This window comes from Physeter macrocephalus, chromosome 19 (assembly GCF_002837175.3).
Source record: "Physeter macrocephalus isolate SW-GA chromosome 19, ASM283717v5, whole genome shotgun sequence".
Taxonomy (NCBI): Eukaryota; Metazoa; Chordata; class Mammalia; order Artiodactyla; family Physeteridae; genus Physeter; species Physeter macrocephalus.
In genome coordinates this window covers 3387799-3412752 of record NC_041232.1, presented here as the reverse complement: position 1 = coordinate 3412752, position 24954 = coordinate 3387799, and the positions used below count along the sequence as shown (strand labels likewise).

At 44.8% G+C, this 24954-nt stretch overlaps 3 protein-coding genes across 3 annotated transcripts in view; 1 reads left to right on the top strand and 2 right to left on the bottom strand.

The window, feature by feature from the left end:
• LOC102996563 (solute carrier family 5 member 4) overlaps positions 1-13026 on the bottom strand; it is a 77672-nt gene extending 64646 nt beyond the window's left edge. Inside the window, exon 1 of the mRNA XM_055080356.1 lies at positions 12664-13026. The gene's annotated coding sequence lies outside the window, so the exon portion shown is untranslated. The remainder of the gene's footprint in view (positions 1-12663) is intronic.
• On the top strand, positions 1098-2477 carry LOC102973188 (microspherule protein 1-like). The gene is given in 1 exon segment (XM_055080355.1): positions 1098-2477. A coding segment is annotated over 1 exon segment (1350 nt). The 5' UTR covers positions 1098-1127.
• Positions 13027-17199: 4173 nt separating the features above from the next.
• Positions 17200-24954, bottom strand: part of LOC102996849 (zinc finger protein 280B) — a 30944-nt gene continuing 23189 nt past the window's right edge. Inside the window, exons 3-4 of the mRNA XM_055080354.1 lie at positions 20369-20430; positions 17200-17373 (exon numbers count right to left, since the gene is read on the bottom strand). Of these exons, the coding sequence (XP_054936329.1) occupies positions 17295-17373; positions 20369-20430 (141 nt within the window). The 3' untranslated portion in view covers positions 17200-17294. The remainder of the gene's footprint in view (positions 17374-20368; positions 20431-24954) is intronic.

Sequence of the window (24954 nt, the reverse complement as noted above, 5' to 3'; positions counted from 1 at the left end):
TATACTACAAAGCTACAGTAGTCAGGGGACTTCCTTGGCAGTCCAGCGGTTCAGACTCCAAGCTTCCACTGCAGGGGGCACTTAGCTCCTGGTCTGGGAACTAAGATCCCGCATGCAGCACAGCACAGTCAAAAAAAAAAAAAAGTCTATAGTAGTAGGCCTATAGATAAATAGAATCAAATAAAGAGCCTAGAAATAAACCCTTACGTACATGGCCAAATGATTTTCAATAAGGGTGCTGAGGCCATTCAATCAGAATAGGACAGTCTTTTCAACAAATTGTATTGGGAAAACTGGATATCTACATGCAAGAGAATGGAGTTAGACCCTTACCTTACACCAGATACAAAAATAACTCAAAAGTAGATCAAAGATCTAAGATCTAAGAGCTAAAACAATAAAAATCTTAGGAAAAAAAATAGAAAAAATTGTCACAATATTGGATTTGGCAATGGCTTCTTGGGTATGGCACCAAAAGCACAGGCAAAATTAAAAAATTAAAAATAGATAAATTGGGCTTCCCTGGTGGCGCAGTGGTTAAGAATCCGCCTGCCAATGCAGGGGACACGGGTTCGAGCCCTGGTCTGGGAAGATCCCACATGTCGTGGAGCAACTAAGCCCCTGTGCCACAACTACTAAGCCCCTGCGCCACAACTACTGAGCCTGCGCTCTAGAGCCCTCGAGCCACAACTACTGAGCCTGAGGGCCACAATTACTGAAGTCTGCGCGCCAAGAGCCTGTGCTCTGCAACAAGAGAAGCCACCCAATAAGACGCCTGGGCGCCGCAACAAAGAGTAGCCCCTGCTCGCCGCTTAGCCTGCGCCCAGCAACAAAGACCCAACACAGCCAAAAAAATAAATAAATTTATTTTTAAAAAAATAGATAAATTGAACTTCATTAAAATTAAAAATGTATGTTAGGCCGTGCGGCTGCTGCCGTCGCCACGGAGAAACTGTTGGAGCTGGCAGCCTAGGAATGAATCTCTTCTCAGCCTCTAAGCTCACCTGGTCAGAATCCTTGGATGAGCCTGTGGGACCCTTCCCTCTAGCCCTGTGGTTTGGAACCAGTGGCTTTGGGACTGTAAGAGGAAGGACAAAGACTTTCAGGGGCTGCTAGATTCATCCCTGATGGCATCAGGCACTGCCAGCCACTCAGAGGATGAGGAGTCACTGGCAGAGCAGAAGTGGGCCTCCTCACAGGCTTTGGGCACCATCCCTAAATGGAGAAGCTCCTCCAGGTTCATCAAGAGAAAGAAGTTTGACGATGAGCTGGTGGAGAGCAGCCTGGCTAAGTCCTCTACCCGGACGAAGGGGGCCAGTGGGGTGGAACCAGGGCACTGTTCGGGGAGTGAACCCTCCTCCAGTGAGAAGAAGAAGGTGTCCAAGGCCCCCAGAACCCCTGTGCCACCCAGCCCAGCCCCAGCCCGTGGACTCACCAAGCGTGTGAAGAAGAGCAAACAGCCACTCCAGGTGACCAAGGATCTGGGCCACTGGAAGCCTGCGGACGACTTCCTGCTCATCAATGCCATGTTGCAGACCAATGACCTGACATCTGTCCACCTGGGCGTGAAGTTCAGCTGCCCCTTCACCCTGCGGGAAGTCCAGGAGTGCTGGTACACCCTGCTCTACGATCCTGTCATCTCCAAGCTGGCCTGCCAGGACATGAGACAGCTGCACCCAGAGGCCATTACCACCATCCAGAGCAAGGACCTGTTTAGCAAGGCTGAAGAGCAGCTGCTGAGCAAAGTGGGATCGACCAGCCAGCCCACCTTGGAGACCTTCCAGGACCTGCTGCACAGACACCCTGATGCCTTCTACCTGGCCCCTACTGCCAAGGCCCTGCAGGCCCACTGGCAGCTCATGAAGCAGTATTACCTGTTGGAGGACCAGACAGTGCAGCCGCTGCCCAAGGGGGACCAAGTGCTGAACTTCTCCGATGCAGAAGACTTGATTGATGACAGTAAGCTCAAGGACATGTGAGATGAAGTCCTAGAACATGAGCTGACGGTGGCTGACCAGTGCCAGAAACAAGAGATTTGGCAGCTGGAACAGGAACTGCGTAAGTGGCAGGTGCTAGTAGATAGCATCACAGGCATGAGCTCTCCGGACTTTGACAACCAGACCCTGGCAGTGCTGCGGGGCCGCATGTTGCAGTACCTGATGTGCTCGAGAGAGATCACCCTAGGCAGAGCAACCAAGGATAACCAGATTGACGTGGACCTGTCTCTGGAGGGTCCGGCCTGGAAGATCTCCCATAAACAAGGTGTCATCAAGCTGAAGAACGACGGTAATTTTTTCATTGTCAGTGAGGGCCGGCGGGCCATCTACATTGATGGATGGCCTGTGCTGTGTGGCTCCAAATGGCGCCTTAGAAATAACTCTGTGGTGGAGATTGCCAGCCTGCGATTCATCTTCCTCATCAACCAGGACCTCATTGCCCTTATTCGGGCTGAGGCTGCCAAGATCATGCCACAGTGAGAAGTGGAGGCAGGACCCATGGGGTCTCTCTGGCCTCAGTTTCTCCTGCCATCCCAGAGCCCTAGAGCTGGGAACTCAGGCTCCTGGAAAAACCAGAGGGGGTTGCGGGAGACTCAGCTCCTGGCCCCTTGATCTGAGCCTCTGCGGGAGGGTAGGGCTGGCTCTGGGGAAGCCCCTAGAGGCTGGGCCACTCAGGCTTCCTTAGTGCCAGAGCCCCTCCCCTTCCCTCTCTGCAGAGGACCCTACCCTTTCACCCAGATTCCCACCTTTGCCCCGTGTCTCCAGCTGATTAGCTTCAGACTTTTCCTTTATTATTTTTCTTTTGTAAATACAAAGCACTGAGTTCCCCCCCCCAAAAAATGTATGTTCACCAAAGGACATTACCAACAGAGTGAAAAGGCAACTCACAATGGAAAAATACATATGTGTGTGAGAGTGTGTGTGTGTATAAAGCTTATATCTGCTAAGGGATTAATATCCAGGCTATATAAAGAACTCAGCACCAACAACAAAATAAAATATGGGCAAAGACTTGAAGAGACATTTCTCCATACAAATGGTCAATAAGCATGTGATAAGATGCTGAACACCACAAATCATTCAGGGAATGCAAATCAAAACCACAGTGAGGGCTTCCCTGGTGGTGCAGTGGTTGAGAATCTGCCTGCCAATGCAGGGGACACGGGTTCGAGCCCTGGTCTGGGAAGATCCCACATGCCGCAGAGCAACTAGGCCCGTGAGCCACAACTACTGAGCCTGCGCGTCTGGAGCCTGTGCTCCACAACAAGAGAGACCGCGACAGTGAGAGGCCCGCGCACCGCAATGAAGAGTGGCCCCCGCTCGCTGCAACTAGAGAAAGCCCACACACAGAAACGAAGACCCAACACAGCCAAAATTAAATAAATAAATAATTAATTAAAAAACAAAAACAAAAAAACCAGTGAGATACCACTTTATATTTAGAATGGTATTACCAAAAGCATAGAAAATAACAAGTTTTAGAAAGGATGTGCGGAAGCTGAAACTCTTGTGCATTGCTAGTGGGCATATAAAATGGTGTAGCCACTGTAGAAGACAGTATGGTGGTTCTCAAAAATTTAAACCTAAAATTACTATATGATCCAAATTTCACTTCTGGGTAAGTGCCCAAAAGAATTAAAAGCAAGGTCTCCAAGAAATATTTGTGCACATATGTTAATAGCAGCATTATTTACAATAACTAAAGGGTGGAAGCAACCAAGTATCCATCAACGGATGGGTGTATAAACAAAACGTCATATATACAAACAATGGTATATTATTCAGCCTTAAAAAGGTAGGAAGTTCTAGGGGCTTCCCTGGTGGCGCAGTGGTTGCGCGTCCGCCTGCCGATGCAGGGGAGCCGGGTTCGCGCCCCGGTCTGGGAGGACCCCACGTGCCGCGGAGCGGCTGGGCCCGTGGGCCGTGGCCGCTGGGCCTGCGCGTCCGGAGCCTGTGCCCCGCAACGGGAGAGGCCACAACAGAGGGAGGCCCGCATACCACAAAAAAAAAAAAAAAAAAAAAAAAAAAAAAAAAGGTAGGAAGTTCTGACTCATCCTACAACATGGATGAACCTTGAAGACATTCTTCTACGTGAAATAAGATGGTCACAAAAAGAAAAATCTTGTATGATTCCCCTAAAAGAGGTACCTAAAGCAGTCAAATTCATAGACACACAAAGTAGAATGATATTTTCCAGGTGCTGGGTGAGGGGACAATGGGCAGTTACTGTTTAGTGGGTATGGAGCTGCAGTTTGGAAAAAAGAAGGTTCTGGAGATGGGTGGTAGTGATGGTTGTTCAATAATGTGAATTTACTCAATGCCACTGAACTGTGCACTTAGAAATGATCAAAATGGTAAATTTTATGTTATGAATATTTTACCACAATAAAAAAAGAGGAAGGTTTCTATTGTGTGCAGTTTCCAAGAGCAGTGGAAGAATACAGGACTGGGAAGGTGTGCATAAGTATCCAGGATATCCTTCCTTTTATGCTGGCCCTGTGGCACCCTAACAGGCCAAGAGACTTGGAGCTGCCTCATTACAGGTGACTCAGAATGATGTAGTCAATGTGATAAACTGATGTGAGTTGGGATCCTGCAGAGTCTGAGGGTACCCAAGAACACCCTCAATTCTGACACCAATTGCAAGTTCAGTTTTGATGATTCCCTAGCAGGACTCACAGAACTCACTCAAACTCATATTTGTATTCATAAATATGGTTCATTACATCAAAAGGGTACAGATTAAAATCCATCAAAGGAAGAGGCACTTGGGCAGGGTCCAAGAGAATTCCAAGTTCAAGCTTCCAGTTACCTTCTCCCAGGGGAGTCAGAGACAGTGCTGGCTTCTCCCAGCACCAGTGTGTGGTCCTGTGCAGGGAGGACTGCAGACCAGGAAAGCTCACCCAAGCCTGGTGTCCAGAGCTTTTTGGGGGGTTGGTCAAGTATACTTTGTTGACTTTAGTCTCCACTGAACTGGCAGAAAAACCTATAACCCTCAGTTTTTGGTCATTTTAAAAAATTCTCTAAAGTAAATTATTAAAATAATTCTGATTTAAGCCAGCTGTTTATTCAACTTGAGATTCTAAATTAATAACTCCAGTAGAGTGAGTTGTTCATGAAACAATTCGTTTAGTCATTCAAAACACTCAGATAAGAAATTAAGATCGTGTAACGCTAAAATTAAATTACAGACACTGGGGTGGGATTTCAAAAACAGCTAGAAAAAAGAAGTATTTACAAACAGGACCGAGCAAAGAAGAGACAAGCAATGAATGTGGATTGGCCTGGGAAATACAGTTGCACTGTCAAAAAAAGATAAATCAACAGTTACTAGTACTTGTTAAAGGAGACCACACGCCGTCAGCATGGGGGAGGCCACTGGGGGGCGCTGCGAGTCTTCTCAGAGGACTTGAGAAAACCCCAGTGGTTCAGATTTTTTTTTTTAACATTTTTAAAAATTAATTAACTTATTTTGTTTATCTATTTTTGGCTGCGTCGGGTCCTCGTTGCTGCGCGCGGGCTTTCTCTAGTTCCGGCCGGCGGGTGCTACTCTTCGTTGCGCTACGCTGGCTTCTCATTGTGGAGGCTTCTCTTGTTGCGGAGCACGGGCTCTAAGCGTGCGGGCTTCAGTAGTTGTGGCTCACGGGCTCAGCAGTTATGGCTTGCGGGCTCTAGAGCGCAGCCTCAGTAGTTGTGGCGCATAGACTTAGTTGCTCCGCGGCATGTGGGATCTTCCCAGACTAGGGATAGAACCCGTGTCCCCTGCATTGGCAGGAGGATTCTTAACCACTGTACCACCAGGGAAGTCCCCCAGTGGTTCAGATTTAATGGGACCCTGAACCAATTGTTCACTGGCCCAGGGAATATCTTAGAGCAGCTGTTTCCTCCCACAGGGTAAATCCACAGCACACAGCGACCCCAGGCTACCCCTGACGGTGCAGCTGCTCTCAGGGCTGAGGACCTGGGTAGCGGAGAGGCTGGTAGAGTGCTCAGATTTGCATAATGCACCACTCAAACACACCCCCTTCATGCAGGAAGCTCAGTAGGGGATAAGGAACCATCAGAGTCCAGCGTCCGCTCTGGGGCAGGGATCCTTCCAACGTCTGCACCATGGCCTGGGTTCCTTTCTTCCTGCTTCTCCTCAGTCACTGCCCAGGCCCACACAGATGCAGAGACCAGCCTTTGGAGGGATCCCTCTGCCTTTGTTCCTCATTCCTAACATGTGTCTGTTTTTGGTTTCAGGGTCCAGTTCCCAGGCTGTGGCGACTCAGGAGCCCTCAGTGATCGTATCCTCAGGAAGGACAGTCACTCTCACGTGTGGCTCCAGCACTGGAGCAGTGACCAACAGTCACTATCCATACCGGTTCCAGCAGAAACCTGGCCAAGCCCCCAGGACACTGATTTAGGACACAAGCAGTAACTCTCTTGGACCCCAGCCCGGTTCTCAGGTTCCCTCCTTGGAGGCAAAGCTGCCCTCACTCTTTCGGGGGCTCAATCCGAGGACGAGGCTGAATACTACTGTTGGCTGGTATACAGTGGTGCTTGCCGCAGTGACAGACCCAAAGGAGGAAACAAGTTACTAACCTGCCCCAGCCCTTGTGGTAAGGTCTCAAGTACAGTATTCTTAACTTCACAGTGAATAGAACAGGAAACAGGGAGCTAACTGCAGCACACATTAGTTGGAGGCAGAACAGATTGAGGCATTTGGGACAATTCACATCCAAAATCACACCAGTGCTTTCGAGCATGCGTTAGACCAGTTTCTCTCAAACTTTAATGTGCACACGAATCATCTGACCATCTCGTAAAATGTGGATTCTGATTCAGTGAGTCTGGAATGAGGGCAGATATTCTATATTTCTAAATGCTCCTTGCCACACAAAATCCACATGCATGTTTTAGTAACAGCAAATCTGTAAGTACAGTATAAAATTAAAACAAGAATTGTTGGCAGGGGACTTCCTTGGTGGCTCAGTGGTTAAGAATCTGCCTGCCAATGCAGGGGACACGGGTTCTATCCCTAGTCTGGGAAGATCCCACATGCCGCAGAGCAACTAAGCCTGTGCGCCACAACTACTGAGCCTGTGCTCTAGAGCTCACGCACCACAACTACTGAGCCCACGTGCTCTAGGGCCTGCATGACGCAACTACTGATCCCGCGTGCTGCAACTACTGAAGCCCGCATGCCTAGAGCCCGAGTTCCGCAACAAGAGAAGCCACTGCAATGAGAAGCCCACGCACCGCAACAGAGAGTAGCCCCCGCTCACTGCAGCTAGAGAAAGCCCGCGCATAGCAATGAAGACCCAACACAGCCAAAAAATTTAAAAATAAATAAATAAATAAAAACTAAAAGAAAAAGAATTGTTGGCGGATGAGAACCTAAGAGAGGTCTCTGGCATCAAGAACTGATGAGTTATGAGAATTATGGAAAAATGCCAAGCAAACACACATGAAAAGACCTCTTCTCACCTTCACTCCCCTGCAGCTCCTGCCCAGGCCCATAGGCGCAGAGCAGATATGCCCAGGCCTATGGTCACTTGTCTGACATCCCAGTAGCCGTTTCCTTTTCAAGTAACTAAATGTACTGGCCTGGGGAGATTATTTGCATAATTTCTCCTGTAGGGTTTAGGGACTGGCAATTCCTGGCTGGCCAGAGAGGTGTCAGGGCTCCAGAAGACACACCTCTTGGGGTGTCTACACCATGGTCCAGACAACTTTGCTCCTCTTCACACCCGTCGCTCACTCACAGGTTAGAGGGAGACCCTCTGAGCTTTGCTAGCAGAGGACCATGGAGGTAGTTCCTGCCCCATCATGGCCCATGACTGCTCCCTGACATTTCCATCTCTGTCACTGCTTGTAGGACTCACTTCCCAGGCTGAGGTGATTCAGGAAACCTCACTGACCACAATCGCTGGTGAGAAGGTCACACTCATCTGTGGCTCCAGTGCTGGGGCTGTCACCACCAGTAACAATGCAGACTGGGTCCAACAGAAGCCTTACCAGTGTCGTCTGATTGGTGACCACACTCACAGAGACCCAAGTGTCCCCAAGCTGTTCTCCGGTGCCTTCCTTGGAGGCAAGTCTGCGCTCACCATCACAAGAGCCCAGCCTGAAGATGAAGCATTTCACCACTGTGCAGCCTGGTTCACGGATCACCACCACAGTGACAGCTCAACAGAAAAGCGACACTCGAACCTCCTGACTCAGCTCAGCGCCCTGCCCCGAGCCCCTTCCTTCTTCTTGGTTCAGAGGCTGGTTCTTGGTTTGGGGCCTCAGGATGGTCAATGATCATGCCTCAAAAGAAGTGGGTCACACTTAGTGTTTGAGCTTCAAGGCTATAACTGCTGAACAGGGAGAACGGTGTCCCACTTCCTTTCTCTCTCTGGGTTGCAGCACTATTCTCTTCCAACATTATTTCTCCCTCCTTCCTTAGCAAGGAAAGCTCAGTAAAGTTTTGACACACAGACCTGTGGCTGCCTTTCCCTCTCCCAAGCTCTTGGTGGGCATGGGACAAAGCCCTAGTAAATAACATATAATCTAAACTCTGTTGCAGGACTTCTGGAAGTCTTCTTTGAAAAGACAGGATAGCTCTGCTTTGGGTATATCTGTATAAGCTCCTACTGAACAGAACCCTATGCAGATATCAACTACACATTCTGGACAAAGCATTGAAAAGCAACTATCTGAACGACCTGGACAGTGAAGAAAAGCAGGAAGATTCTGGTTGGAAACTGATACTTTGAAGAAGGGTATGGTGAAACAGTTTCCCGATTTTTATGGCTTTTAGACTAGAGTCAGTAGGAATTGCCATGGCTAAACCCCTAAGGAAAACCCACAGTCTGTCTGTCTTGAAGACATAATCCACAGAGTCCAGAGAAACCACAACCACTGGGAAAGAAGGAGGAAATCCTAAAAACAGAAGAGCCACGGAGGGGAAACCTGAAATTTTTGTATAATTTCTGCCTAACTCTCTGACTCATATCTGAACCAGGCATGTGGTAGGCAGTTCCCAAGAAGCCTAAAGAAGAACAAAGGGATTGACTGGATTTGAATTACCTACCGTCCAAGAGGCAGGGTTTCTAATGTGAACCCAACAAAATTACTGCCTGCTTTAAAAAATCAAAATTACTAGGAGAAATATAATGGAACCCCAAATCAATATGATATAATATTCATAAAGTTCCAAATACAATCTCAAATTATTTAGCAGCAAAGAAATGTGAAAATGTGCCTATTTCCTATGAGACAAGATACTCAGGAGATAAATCTTGAGATGACCCAGAGGTTGGAATTAGCAAACAAAAATTTTAAAGAAGCTATTATAATTACATCAAATGAAATAATGTTCCTTAATTATAAGAGGACCTCCGTGCATTGCAGAATTTCCCTATAGCCCCTTCTTGTTTTTACCTAGTTACAATCTGTCCTCCAGCAGCTCTGACGCTCTGCCCCATCTCCTCCAGATACCCTGTTGTTCCTTCCGCCTCTGGCTGCAGGAGCCCCTGAGATGTGGAGCTACTGCTCTGTCTACTCGTGACTCACTTTCCAGACCTGGGGCTCCTTGAGCAATGGTCATTTTGAGCATGGTGGGAGGTCCAGGATTCCTGACCCTGGGGGTCAGCAGTGAATGAGCTGTCAGGCAGTGCCCTGTTGAGCCCAGGCAGAAGCCTCTGGACCACCTGGACTCCTCTGCACATGCAGAAGCTCAAAGAGCCTCAGAGGGGTGACGGGCTCAGCCCCACCTCTGGTAGTTCCTCCCATGCCATGTGGACCAAGAGATCTACCACAGCCTTCCTCGTGGAGAGCAGCGGGGTCCATCTACACATAGGAAATTTGCAAGGAGCTCCCATTTTCTGATACTCATTCTTTTATGGATCCTGCCTGTCCCCAAGTGCCCTTGTACTTGGAAGGAAAAGAGCTCTGCCCTATGCTCTTCCTCCAGGAACCTGATGTATGGGCTTGAAATTGTGTCACCCAGTGCCCTCCTTCAGAACCAAGACTCTCTTCCCTCCAACTTCCAGGAGTATTTGCTGTTGATAGCTAACAGCCACATCTCTCTCTGGTAATTCCCTGGCATTAAATGAGCTGACCTGCACGAAATTACACCCCTCACCCAGGGGCAGCAACATCAAATGATTGCTTGTTGCAGGAGCACAGAGGCCCAGTCACCTGCCACAATTTGCAATAAGTCTGAAGGACCCTCCCACCTACACAAATCCGCACGGCACCAGTTGAGGCCTCTACTGCTACTCCAGTGCAGATCAGTTTCTTCTGCTGTGCCATCCCCTTCCCTCACTCCTTTATAGGTCATTTAAAATAAAACCCCTGCAGGAAAATCTCCAGTTCACAGATATTTTCCTGAATATCATAGAAGAGTTACATTTTACATTGCCATTGATCTGGTGAATGCATACTTTTCCATTTCTATCAAGAAAAAAGATTGAAAGCAATCCATAGTCATAGGATGGACTAACAGTATAACATTGATGTTTTGTCCCAGAGCTACACTAATTCTTCTACTGTAAGTATCCCAAGGGACCTGGGCCATCTGGACATTCCACAGACCATCAGGCCAATCCGTTCTATTGAAGACATGGTATAAGATATGGCAAATACAGTAAAAACTTTGGTATAATAACTGCTCTAGACAAACCCTGTAAATTTTAGAGGTCCATCATATCGATGAGCTTCCTAGGGGAACATTAGTCTGTGACATGACAGAACATGCCCTCCAGAGTAAGACCAATTACTGCATCTCACAGTTGCCACCCTTAAAAGAGAAGTACGCACTTAGTTGGTCACTTGAGCTTCTGGAAGTCTATATTCCACTGTTGGGAATACTGCTCCATCAGCTTACCGGGTTATACAGAGTCTACTAGGTTTAAGGTGGCCCATAGCAGACAAGTGCTCTGAAGCTATGAGGCACACAGCCCTGCCATTCGAGTCCTGTGACCCAGCCCCTCGCCCCCAAACACACGAAGTATTTGGCAAGCCTAAAAGAAAAATTATAATGTAGCCATCCAGTTTTCTGAAGCAGCAGAGAACTAAACACCATTCAGAAATCAATCCTGTCAATTCTACCTCAATTTTTAAAATTTTAATGTTTTTAAATTTAAAAATAATTTTTAAAAGAAATTGGAAATTCTGGTAAGAGAAAGAAAGAAAGAAGAAAGAAAGAAATCAGTTCTGAAATGCTACCAGGCCCTGGTAGAGACCAAGCATCTGACCACCGGACAGTCAGCTGCCTATGTACCCACGTTCCTGAGTGTGTCCCTGAGGAGCTGAGACAGCAGGAGAATCCAGGACCTCGGCTCCTCTATTCCACAAGCAAGTCTAATGTGTGTGAATTGGAGTAAAGAAGAAACAGAGGTGGTGATTCATTCAGGCCTCCTCTTCCTGAAATTCCTCCATCCAGTTCCTGCCATCCCAGGCACTGACCTCAGAGAGACCTAAAAACTCCAGACCTGAGGGAAGAGGGGTTGCGGAGAGGAGTGCATCCGTCAGTGATATTCTCAATATGGCCACTAGAGGGGGCTGTGAGCCAGAGCCTGGGAAAGCCGACGGCTGTGAACCGGTCCTCCAGGCTCCCACTAACTCATGGTCACAGCTGGGGAACAGATCAGCAGCTGTGAGCTGGCCGCCTTGAGGACTGTTCCCAGGAAGAAAGTGCATCTGCACGAAGGCCCCGCCCCACAGGCTGGTGGGAGTTATAACAAGAGCTGTGGAGGCTGACTCTGCTGAGCGCTCTGGAGAAGCACAGCCCGGGGCATCTACACCATGGCCTGGGCTCCTCTCCTGTTCACACTTCTGGCTCACTGCACAGGTCAGGGGGACATTGGGCTTGGAGGAGGGGGTGGGGGTTCACCTCCACGCTCCTGTTCCCTCTCCTGACCTTTGGTCTCTCACCTCTTTTCAGGGGCCACTTCCCAGGTGGTGACTCGGGAAACTTCACTGTCCACAACTCCTGGAGGGACAGTCACACTCATTTGTGGTTCCAGTTCTGGGGCCATCACCACCAGTAACTATGCCAGCTGGGTCCAACAGAAGCCGTGTCAGGCCCCCCAGGGTCTAATAGGTGGTAGCAGCACCTGGGTTCCGGGGGTCCCTGCCCAATTCTCCAGCTCCCTGCTTGGAGACAAGGCCACCCTCACCATCTCGGAGGCCCAGTCCAAGGATGAGACTGAGTATTACTGTGTTTTGTGGTTCAGCAACCATTTCCACAGTGACAGATGCAGGTGGGGAAGGGAGACATAAACCCCCGGGCTCAGCCTCACCCTCTGCTGTGTGCAAAGCTGAACACGGGAAATGTGTCTGGTGTGTGAGAGGGACGTGAATCTTTGGCGGCCAGAGGGCAGACTGTGGGGGGCATCCACTGAGATGGCTGCAGTGACCCCCACTTCCTGGTATTCCTTCCCTGTCTGAGACCCTCCCTCAAGTGGGGGCGTACCAAGTACTGGGCAGTGAGTTTGAGGATTTCAGGCTGATCAAGGAAAAAGACAAAAAGTACGGTTACAAGATGGCAGTAACACATAGAGACCTCTGTTTGGGCGACACAGAGAGGTGGACCTTTCAGAAACAGTAAACGTTCCAGAAACAGTGGTGCAGGGCCAAAACTAGAAGAGGGCAAAGAACTCCCAGGTAGGAAAGGAATCAGAGAGGAACTTACAAGTCTAGGATGAATCATTCAGCAGCACAGCCAGGAATCTCCTTGTCAGACAGCTACAAAGGGCAGAGCAGTTTGTGATCCTTTATAGCCCAAGGACTTCTCTCATTTATGACAAGCAAATGTTAAGTGCAATTTCATGGCGTATGCAAAGCAGGCGGGCTCTAAAGGCTATACATATGCTTATTGGGTCTATATTTAAAGCAAATGGACAGGTGAAAATTTTATTTTGGTGCAGGCAGGCTTAAGCTCATGGCCACAGGCTTCCGTGAAGAAGTAAACAACGCAGGGACCAATATACAAAGGCCATCTTTAACCGCTATGTATAACAACTGGATTCTAGCAAGTAGAACACAGAAAAGATGGACGTCAGCTCTGATACTAGGTTACAAAAAGACAGGAGTCCGTCTTGGTTGCCCTCTCTTGCTTTCTCTTGGATCGCTGCCCCTGGGGGAGCCTAATACAACCCCACGGAGAGGCCCATGTGGTGAGGAACCAAGGCTGCTCCAACCAAGCCTTCAGGTGTATGTAGCCCCTTACAGACAGCTCAACTGCAACTAAGCACTAAGCGCTGCAGCAAAAGCTCTCAGTCCTTTTTGGTCCCACTCCCAGTACCCACTCCCCAGCATCCTCACTCCATCAGTATCATTTATTATTTTAAGTCCAAGTTGATACGAATATGTTATTTTATTCTTCCTTTCTTCCCTCCTTTCCTTCTTCCTTTCGTCTCTCTCCTCCTTCCTTCCTTTTTCCTGTTTGTCCTTGCTTCTTTAGATAATAAATCTATAGGTTAATTCCTTATACGTAATTCCCATATCTCTTGTACTTCTTCATTTATTGATCTAGTTCAACAAGTATTGATTCAATACCCACTAAGAGTTAGGCCTCATTCTAGGTGCTGAGGATACAGACAAATGACCTCACAGAGAACTCACTGTAAGTGGGAGAAACAGACTAGAAGGATAAATTGTGTGGTGTGTTAGGTAATAAGTGCTATGGATAAAAATAAAGCAGAGAGTAGGAATAAGGATTGGCATGGGGATACAATTTTAAATTATCTAGTCTGCTGGCCACATGAAGATGATATTTGTGCAAATATTTGAGGAGATGAGGGAGTAAGCTATGCAGGGCACTGAGGATGACTGTAACTCGTTTGGTGCAAAAAATTCTCTTAATAGTTTATTACTGGTTTGGCCAAAAGGTTCGTTCGGTTTTTTCCGTACGATGGCTCTAGTAGCACTTAGTTGTCTTTAGCTTCATTTGAAACAATTTTGTTAGATTGTATGTGACAGCTGTCATATCAGCGTGCATTTAAAAAAAGACATCAAAATTGGTGAATTTTTGTTTTTTTGAGGTACGCGGGTCTCTCACTGTTGTGGCCTCTCCTGTTGCGGAGCACAGGCTCCGGACGCGCAGGGTCAGCGGCCATGGCTCACGGGCACAGCCGCTCCGCGGCATGTGGGATCCTCCCGGACCGGGGCACGAACCCGTGTCCCCTGCATCGGCAGGCGGACTCTCAACCCCTGCGCCACCAGGGAAGCCCCAAATTAGTGAATTTTTGTGTAGCCATCTTAATAATGAAGATGGAAGGGAAAAAGCAACATTTTTGGCACATTATGCTTTATTATTTCAAGAAAGGTAAAAACGCAACGGAAACGCACAAAAAGATTTGTGCAGTGTATGGAGAAGGCGCTGTGACTGACCAAATGTGTCAAAAGTGGTTTGCGAAGTTTCGTGCTGGAGGTTTCTCGCTGGATGATGCTCCACGGTCAGGTAGACCAGTTGAAGTTGATAGTGATCAAATTGAGACATTAATTGAAAACAATCAACGTTATACCACGTGGGAGATAGCTGACATACTCAAAATATCCAAATCAAGCACTGAAAATCATTTGCACCAGCTTGGTTATGTGAATCACTTTGATGTTTGGGTTCCACATAAGCGAAAAAAACCTTCCTGACCGTATTTCCACATGCGATTCTCTACTGAAATGTAATGAAAACGTTCCGTTTTTAAAACAAATTGTGACGGGCAATGAAAAGTGGATACTGTACAATAATGTGGAACAGAAGAGATCATGGGGCAAGTGAAATGAACCACCACCAACCACACCAAAGGCTGGTCTTCATCCAAAGAATGTGATGTGTATATGATGGGATTGGAAGGGAGTCCTCTATTATGAGCTCCTTCCGGAAAACCAAACGATTAATTAATTCCAACACGTACTGCTCCCAATTAGACCAACTGAAAGTGGCACTTGATGAAAAGAGTCCAGAATTAGTCAACAGGAAATGCATAATCTTCCACCAGGATAATGCCAGACCGCATGTTTCTTTGATGACCAGGCAAAAGCTGTTACAGCTTGGCTGGGAAGTTCTGATTCATCCGCTATATTCACCAGATATTGCACCTTTGGACTTCTATTTATTTTGGTCTTTACTAAATTCTCTTAATGGAAAAAATTTCAATTCCCTGGGAGCCTGTAAAAGGCATCCCTGGAAGCCTGTAAAAGGCACCTGGAACAGTTCTTTGCTCAAAAAGATAAAAAGTTTTGGGAAGATGGAATTATGAAGTTGCCTGAAAAATGGCAGAAGATAGTGAAACAAAACGGTGAATATGTTGTTCAATAAAGTTCTTGGTAAAAATGAAAAATGTGTCTTTTATTTTTACTTAAAAAACGAAGGCACTTTTTGGCCAACCCAATACCATTATTCTTCTTTATATCTTTGATAACATTACACTTATTTAAATATTCATGTTCTGTCTCGTTGATCCTAATTCCTGTTGCTGTAACGTTGAGTTGATGCCTTCTTACAGTGTGTGCTTCTCTATGGGTACCTGTTCACCTTGTCACCATCCCACTGGTGTATCAGCTATTCAGACTAGAAAGCCACAAGGAGAGGGCATTAAACTCTGAGGCTTAGCCTGTGTTACTCTCACTGAATTTAAATGGGGAGGTGTGATCTGCCCAGGCTTTATAGTGCCGTTGAGTTCATGCTCTTCTGTTGCTTTTCCCCTGCTAGGTGACTACAGCCCCACCACTTTATCTTCTCCTAAGATTGATTTTATCTTTTTTGTCCTGTAAATTTAGGGCCTAGAGGGGGTTGAGAAGTGAAGAAACACTCCCGCAGTGGCCTGCTGTGCTGTTGATCCCTGCTGCCCTATTGTTAGGCTGCAAAATTCAGTTTGGCGTGAGCTAGGTTTGTTTTGTTTTGTTTTTTAGTCTCTCAGTGGTGATAGCACAGGCAGCAATCCAGCCAGGGCAGCAAGGGAGAGGGAAAAGAGCCAAACTCAAAAGTTCTTTTGCCAACTCTGGTCTCACAAAGAAGACTGTAGCCCTCTGCCCCAGGATGCTGCTTTCCACACATAAACAAGGTCTCTTCTGTGCTGCTTCCCCACCTGGCCCCCCTTCCCTTTTTTTAAACATAATTTGCACAGATCAGTTGCTTGCCTCTCTCCTCAGAGGATCTTCCACGGATGAGCTGGGGGTGTGGTTTGCTGCCCTAACCCGGGCTCTCCCATTAGCCCCTCCAGCTCTGCAGGAGGACTTCCCTTTCCATCACCTCCTGAGGTGCTCTGCTTAATGTCAGGAAGGATCTTCCAATTGACAACTTCACAGGTGCATAGTACTTTTCAAAAAAACTTTCCCCTCCCCATTAGTTCAAAGTACTGACATCTTCCTTCTTGAAAATATCTTTTCATTAAGTCCCATGAGAGGCCTTTCCCCCATTTCTCCCTGAACTATCGGCTCCACTTTCCTTTGCCTTTCCTTCTTTCCAGCCCCCTCCAATCCTATGTCATCTAGAGTGTTTTCCTAAACTACAAGTATGCTCCTGACCCTTTCCCCTTCAGAAGTCACACATACCATCTAACACATCAAGTCCAAACTCCTAACTGACACATTCTCAACCGAAATTCTCAGCCCCACCCTGTGGCCCAGTCAAGTCAAGTTACTTTTAGTTATCAGACAACACTTTTCTTTCTTGTCTCTAATCTTTTATGTAGGATGATCTCTCGTCCAGAAAGCACATCTGACCAACTTCCCTCCCAGCATCCCCACTATGTCTATCTCTATTCTGGTCTTTCTCAAAGGTCAAATTTCAGATATTCTGTCCTCTGGAAAGCCTTCCTTGACCTCTCCAGGCAGATTTACCACCCACCCCGCTTATTCACGTGTTACATTAACATATTTTCTGACCTATATATATTTTTTCAAGTCTCTTTCTTCAAATAGACTGTAAATTCTAAGAGGGTAGAATGTTTTCAATTCATCTTGTGTTTGATAAGTAATAATAATTTTATAAAGTTGAATGCATAGATGAATGAATATTTCAATCCTTTAGTTTCCAAGGGCTCCATCAAATCGGCGTCTCCATGCCTGGAATCACCCTGAGGTACCCCAGGAAAATCCATACAATCATAACCACTCATCTCAGAGATATGCAGAGGCAGGTGGCTGTGCTGCTAGACAGTGAACCCCATCATGGAAGGCTCTGCTGCCATTCTGGTCTGAGGCATCCTCCCTGGCACCTGGAAGGATGCCTCCAACACAGCTGAGGAGTTTTCATGGAGTGAGTGGCCTCAGGCATGAACATCCGCTTGACCAGCTGGTTCCGCCCTCAGGGTATACCCATCAATCGTTCCATTTCAGTGGGTAGTTCTGCCCATGAGGGTGAAGAAAGAGTCCAGGACTAGGTGTGTGAATTCTGGGCCTAGGGAAGAACATTCATTTTGTGCCACCCTCAAAACATCTTACACCACCCAAGTCTTAAAAAGGCCTTATCAGACGTGACAGTAGTCAGGGCCCATGAGTAGTTCCAAGTGTTTATTTCATTCCTTTAATCTTTCTGTATTTCTGTCACTCTCAGCAATAACAGTGTCAGCAATTTCCTTCATGATGATAAAAATTTTTTGACAAAACTTTTTGTCAAAACAGAGATGGAGAGCACATTAGGGTTGCCAGGGGACAAGGATGGGAGGGGTGGGCAAATATAAAGGGGTAGCATGAGGTGATTCCCTTGTTATGCTGGAACAGTATCTTGACAGTGGGGATGGTTACACAAATGTAGACATGGGATAAAATTGCATAGAACTATACACATGCATACACACACACACAAATGAATGCATGTAAAATAGAGTGAAAACTGGATAAGGTCTGTAGTCTAGTTAACAATACTGTACCAATATCAATTTTGATATTGTTCTATAGATATAAGAGGTCACCATTGTGGGAAGCTGGATGAAGGGTACGCAGGACTGTATGTACTATTTCTGCAACTTCCTGTGAGTCTGATTGTTTTAAAATAAATTTTAAATAAGTATTTTTCAGGAAAATATAATCCAAAATTTGGAAATACAACAAAATATAATTGGATGATCCTGGAACATCACACTAGAGATTTTTTTAAATAGTCCCATCTGACCTTATCAGAATTTGTGACTTTGTTTGTCTAAGAATTGATTAGGGTCCACATATTTTATAATGGGTGAATTTAGGTTAACATGTAGAAAACAGATCAGAAGTAAGTAGAAAAGATAGGCCCAAGGATTATAATTTTAGAATTTTTAACTAGCTTTGTACTTAATTTAGCAATCTACCTATCTTATTTCAACATAAGAGAGTTGACTACATAAATCCTACTTCTTTACATCCTTATTGAATCAGCTTTGCCAACCTGGTTTCTTGGGAACCTGGTTTAATGGGATACTTAAATTTGGCATGTGCCACTATTTATATGATAATTAGTTTTCAATAATATGGGAATTATGCTTTCACAGTACTTGGAGGTACCACTGAAATGTGCTCAACTCATGAAGAACCACTGCAATAGGCTCTATGTCAAGGAACAACATGACAAGCATACTTTCAGGATCCTTTATGTTTCCCTGAACATAAAAAATTCATGAAGTTTTTACTGAAACATAAAGAATAGTTTTCATTTTCAGAGCTTGTACATGTCAAAGACTTATGCCCTAACATATACCTACTATTCACACAGAAATGTATTTATATATGCTCCCCCAGAAAGTGCCAGCTTCTGTTGTCACAGTTTGACTTATTGCTACATAAAAAGTAAAATTTATGTTACTAGAAACTTCCATCTTGAAAAACCATTAACATGTTACCAAGGAAAATCTATGAAATATTTTTAAGTAAGGGACTAATTTCACCTAATATTCCTCAAGTTAAACCCTGAATTAAATCAGAGATTTAATTTTGGTTCCAAAAAATAGGGGGAGGGAGCATAAAAAATTGGAAAGGAAGAAATAAAAACTGTCTCAATGCTTTTAGGATATTAAATATCTCCAAATTGGTATAGACATTCAAACCAATCCCAATCAAAATTCCAGTGGGTTGGCAGAAATTACTAAATGATTTAAAGTTACTTAGAAATGTAATGCACCTAGAATAGCCCTAGTAATCTTGAAACTTTCTACAAAGCCACAGTAATTAAGATCATGTGGTACTGGTGTAAGGATAGAAAAATAAATCAGTGGAATATAATAAAGAGTTCAAAAATAAACCAACATTTTATACTGTATATTTTAAATTTTCTAAGAGAGTAGATAAGTATTTTCACCACATACATACACACACACACACACACACACACACAAAGGACACTATGTGAGATGATGGATGTGTTAATGAACTTAATTCCGGTAATCATTTCACAGTGTATATATACAGCAAATCATCATGAATGCTGTACAGTTTATTTGTTTTTTTGTTTTTGTATGTTTTAAATATATACAATTTTATTTGTCAATTATACCTCAATAAAGCTGGAAAAAAACCCAAACACATTTATAGTCATTTGATTTTCAGCAAAGGTACCAATGAAAATCAATAGAGGAAAAAGTGCTTTTGATAAATGGTACGAGGACAACTGAATATTTATATTGGGGGGGGCCTCTGACTCCCTACCTCACACCACACACAAAATTAATTCAAGATGGTTATAGAATCAGCGAAACCAAAACAATAAAGCTTCTAGAAAAAAATAGCAATAAGAGAATAAAAATTAATAATAGAATATTTTTATAATATTTGCATAGAAAAGGCACAAAGATACCAAGAATACAAGAAAAAAATTGAGAAATTGGACTTCATAAAATGTAAAAGCCTCAAGTTGTAGGAAAAAATCAAAGGAATTAAAACAATATTTGTTAGTTGAATGAATGAACACTTGAATGAATGAACCACTCATTCTCACTATCTCCCATTACCATTCACATTCTCTTGAAGAAGCCCCCACGAGGCACTATGCATTCCCTCAGAGGTGAGCACAGCCCGAAACAAACTCAACACCTCAAATGTAAGGGGCTCTGGACCCACTTGCTTCACCAGACAAACTTGTCTCCTGGCAAGGGAGCTGCTTTGAGAGCTGAGGACACGGTTGGGAGGAGAGTAAAGGGAGCAGATTTGCACAATGCACCACACACAGGAACTAAAGAGCCAACAGAGAGCTCAGTATCAGCTGTGGAGCCAGCGGATCCTTGGAGCACCTGCACCATGGCCTGGACTCCTCTCCTCCCACTACTCACTCGCTACCCAGGTTCATGGAGATTTCAGAGACTGGTCTTTGGAGTGATTCCTCTGCTTTTCTTCCTCATTCCTAAAATGGGTCTGTTTTTGGTTTCAGGGGCTAGTTCTCAGCCTCTGGTAACTCAGGAGCCCTCACTCTGGACAGTCACTCTCACCTGTGCCTCCAGCACTGGAGTGGTCCCCGGTGGTCACTATCCATCCTGGTTCCAGCAGAAACCTGGCCAAGTTCCCAGAACACTGATTTAGGACACAAACAACAAACATAGATTCCCACCCAGTTCTCAGGCTCCCTCCGTGGGGACAAAGCTGCCCTCACTCTCTCGGGGGCCCAGCCTATGGATGAGGTTGAGCATTACTGATGGCTATACTAGTTAGTAGGTTTTTTATTATAAGTAGTATGAGTTAACAATTCTGAATCTATGTAACGTGCTTTCTACAACTGAGCAAATAAGAAAATGTATTGTAGTTAATAGGAGCTAGTGTTCTCACTAAAACAGAAGGGAGATATAATATGGAAAAGTAGCCTAGACTGAATCTAGGAGTGCTGGAATTAAACAGGAGGTATCAGTATAAACTCTTCCAATAGACAGGTATGGAAATACCATATGTATAGTATAACTGAAATATTGAATACAATTTAAATTTTAAAGATTAAAAATGTATATTATTCTCCAAATTTCTAACAGTCAAAGAAGACTGAAGAAAATTATAGGTGAGAGTTGAACTGTGATAAAAAGGAAAACTTTAAGAGCAAAAGAAAGAAATGAATAATTCACAAACATTGCATATGTTTTCTCTACTCTTATTCTGCTATTTTGCCAAATTTTAAAGATGCCTCCTATTTATTTGCTTTCTTATCTCATTTCCTTTTGCTTTCGAGTTCTAGATCTCATTATCACATGAAGCCCCTATCTTTAAATATTTTAACCACAAAGTATTAGGGGAAAACTAATAATTGTTTAATCTAAAACCCTCATTTTACAAATATATGTCTTGGGCTCAAACTTTCATCCATCTATCCATCTGCCCATGCATCAATTCATTTACTCAACCATTTATTAAGGGCTAATCCTTATAAGGGCTAAACCAATGTATTAGGTTGGTCTGGGAGGGTGTAAATACAAAGACAAATAAGACAGGTTTCCTTCTGTCAAGAAGATCACCCTCGGGCTTCCCTGGTGGCGCAGGGGTTGAGAGTCCGCCTGCCGATGCAGGGGACGCGGGTTCGTGCCCCGGTCCGGGAAGATCCCACGTGCCGCGGAGCGGCTGGGCCCGTGAGCCATGGCCGCCGAGCCTGCGCGTCCGGAGCCTGTGCTCCGCAAAGGGAGAGGCCACAACAGTGAGAGGCCCGCGTACCGCAAAAAAAAAAAAAAAAAAAAAAAAAAAAGATCACCCTCAAAGATATTAGAAATAAATTATAAACTCATATGCTAATTACTATTACAGAGAATTAGCTAGGATCTTTGAAACTCAACTGATAAAGCAACTACCCTTTTTCTGGACAAATCAAAGAAGAGTCCACTTAGGTAAGACATGTACGCAGGGTCTTAGAAGAGGAGGGGTAGGTGAATGTCGAGAGAGTAAGGGAATCTCCAGCAGAGGGACTGTGTGATGGTTATAGAACGTACCTCTCCAAAAATTCCTATGTTGAACCCTAACCCCTAATGTGGTGGTATTTGGAGATAGGGCCTTCGGTAAATAATTAGGTTTAGATGAGGGTAGAATCCCTATGATGGGATTAGTGTCCTTATAAGAAGAGAAAGTGACTAGAGCAAGTGCTCTCTCTTGCTCCCTCTGCCGTGAGAGGATCCAGCCATGTGAGGCAGGCAGCCATCTATAAGCAAGGAATAGTGCCCTCACCAAGAACCAAATCTGCTGGCACCTTGATCTTGGAATTCCTAACCACCAGAACTGTGAGAAATAAATGTCTGTTGTTTAAATCACTCATTCTATGTTAATCTGTTATAAGCAGCCCAAGTTAAGACAGAAATTGGTACCAAGAAGTGGGTGCTGCTCTAACAAAGACCTAAAAATGTGTAAGTGGCTTTGGAACTAGGTTATGAGTAGAGGCTGGAAGAGTTTTTAAATGCATGCTAGATGAAACAAATATTGACATGAAGGGACTGTTAAAAGTGATTTTAGTGAAGGCTCAGAAAAAAAATAATAGAGCAGCTATAGAGGAGGCTTCCATCTTCTTAGAAAATACATAAATAACCATATACAGAATGTTGGTAGAAATATGACAGTAAAGGTCATTCTGATGAGGCCTCAGGGGGAAATAAGGAACATGTTAGTGGACAATGGAGAAAAGATAATCCTTGTTATCAAGTGCCAAAGAACTTGGCTGAATTGTGTTTGTGTTCCAGTATTTTGTGGAAGATAAAACTTGCAAGTGATGAAATTGGATATTTAGCTGAGGAGATTTCCAAGCAGAGTATTGAAGGAGTGGCTTGGTTCCTCCTGACTACTTAAAGTAAAATGAGAGAAAAGAGAAATAATTTCTTTTTTTTTGGCCACACCATGCGGCATGCGGGATCTTAGTTCCATGACCAGGGATCAAACCCGCACACCCCGCAGTGTCTTAACCACTGGACCACCAGGGAAGCCCTGAAAAGAGAAATAACTGAACAAAGAATTGTCAAGCAAAAAGGAACCAGAACTTAAAGATTTGGAGAATTCTCAGTCTATCTATGTTGCAAAAAATGAGAAAGCATACTCCAGAGAACACTAAGGGTGTGGCCGAGCAAACATTTGATAAAGTTGGTTATCACTGACTTAATCAGCCACCCCAGCAGGAACACTGAAGGGTACGGAAATGGGACAGAATGAAGGTGCAGAAAACTTGTAATATAAATCAGTTATATTAAAAAGAGAGAGAAAAACACTAGAAATTATATAGAAGGCTAAAAAAGAACCTGAGAATCGTTGTTATAGTTTTTGATGTTTGAACAATGTGAATATATTATGTATTCCAAGTTTTAAAAATAATGTACTTACTTCTAAAACAAAATCTCATCTCAGATTGACCAGTGTCAGCCACAATGGCAAACTGGAGAGTGGGAAAGTAACAGCATGATTAACTCATTTTTATCTGCATTCCTTGTAGATTCCATGTCATATATATTTCTATGTTCCATTCTCCCTGTGGTAGCCTCAAGATGGCCTGCAAGAATTCCCCACCCTCTGGCATTCCTGCCCATATATGGTCAACTTCCATATTATATCAAGGTTGGTCTGTGTCACCAACAGTAAACAACAGAAGTGGTGGTATTTCACCTCTAAGGAGAGATTACAGCTTCTCCCATGCTCTCTCTTGGATTAGTCACTCTGCCACAGCCAGCTGACATGTCATGAGGAGCATGCGACAAGGAACTGAGGCCTCCTGCCAACAGCCATGTAAATTTAGAAGTTGATTGTCTTATTTTGTTCAAGCTATTATAACAAAACACCACAGACTTGGTAGCTTGTAAACAACAGAAATTTATTGCTCTGGAGGTTAGAAGTTCAAGATCAGGGTGCCAGAATGGTCAGGTGAGGGCCTTCTCCCAGGTCACAGACTTCTTTTTGTATCCTTACATGTTGGAAGGAGCTAGGGAACTCTGTAGGAACTCTTTTATAAGAGCATTAATCCCTCTCATGAGGGCTCCCCCCTCACAACCTAATCACCTCTCAAAGCCCCCACCTACTCAATACTATCACTTCTGGGAGATAGGATTTCAACATGAATCTGGGGAGACAAAACACTCAGACCACAGCACTGATCCTCAGCCCCAGTCAAGCCTTCAGATGACTGGAGCTCCATTTTAATATATTAATTGTGACCTTATGAAAGAAGCTGAGCCAGAACCACTCACCTAAGCTAATTCCAAATTCCTGACTCTTGGAAACCATAAGATAATAAATGTTCGTTGTTTTAAACTGATAAGTTTGGGGTAAAATTTTATACAGCAATAGGTTACTTACACTTGGAAGGGGAGCACTGCTGCAACAAATACCTAAAATATGAGAGTGGCTTTGAAACTGGGCAGCGGACAAAAGCTGGAAGGACTTTGAGGAGAGTGTTAGTGAAAGCCTTAGTAAAAAAACAAAACAAAAAAACAAAAACCAAACAAAAAACCCTGGACTTTGAGAAGGCATGGGTTAAAAGGAAGTGAGGGACATGTTATTAGAAAACTGAGAAAGGAGGTATATAGCAGCAGAAAGTTTAGTAACACTACACATGCAGTTCTATGACAAGTAGAAAATGTACCTACTGAGTTGAAAGGAGAAATTGTACCTAATTAACTGAGTCATCTAGCTAAGGAGATTTCCAGCCAAACGGCTGAAAGTGCTGCCTGGTTTCTTGCTGACTATAGTATAATATGAAGGGAAATAAAAAAGCTAAAGGAAAGACTATTAAACAAAAAAGGAGACAGAACTTGCTGATTTTGAAATGTTCCAGTCTTTTAAGATGGCAATCAGATGCTAAAATTAATGGCTACCAAGCAAAGATCATATCCAGGGCACTGAAGAAAGGTGGTCTAAATATAATATTGTACATCAACTATACTTCAAATTTTTTAATTTAAAAGTTTAAAAAGGGCTTCCCTGGTGGCGCAGTGGTTGCGCGTCCGCCTGCCGATGCAGGGGAACCGGGTTCGCGCCCCGGTCTGGGAGGATCCCGCATGCCGCGGAGCGGCTGGGCCCGTGAGCCATGGCCGCTGAGCCTGCGCGTCCGGAGCCTGTGCTCCGCAACGGGAGA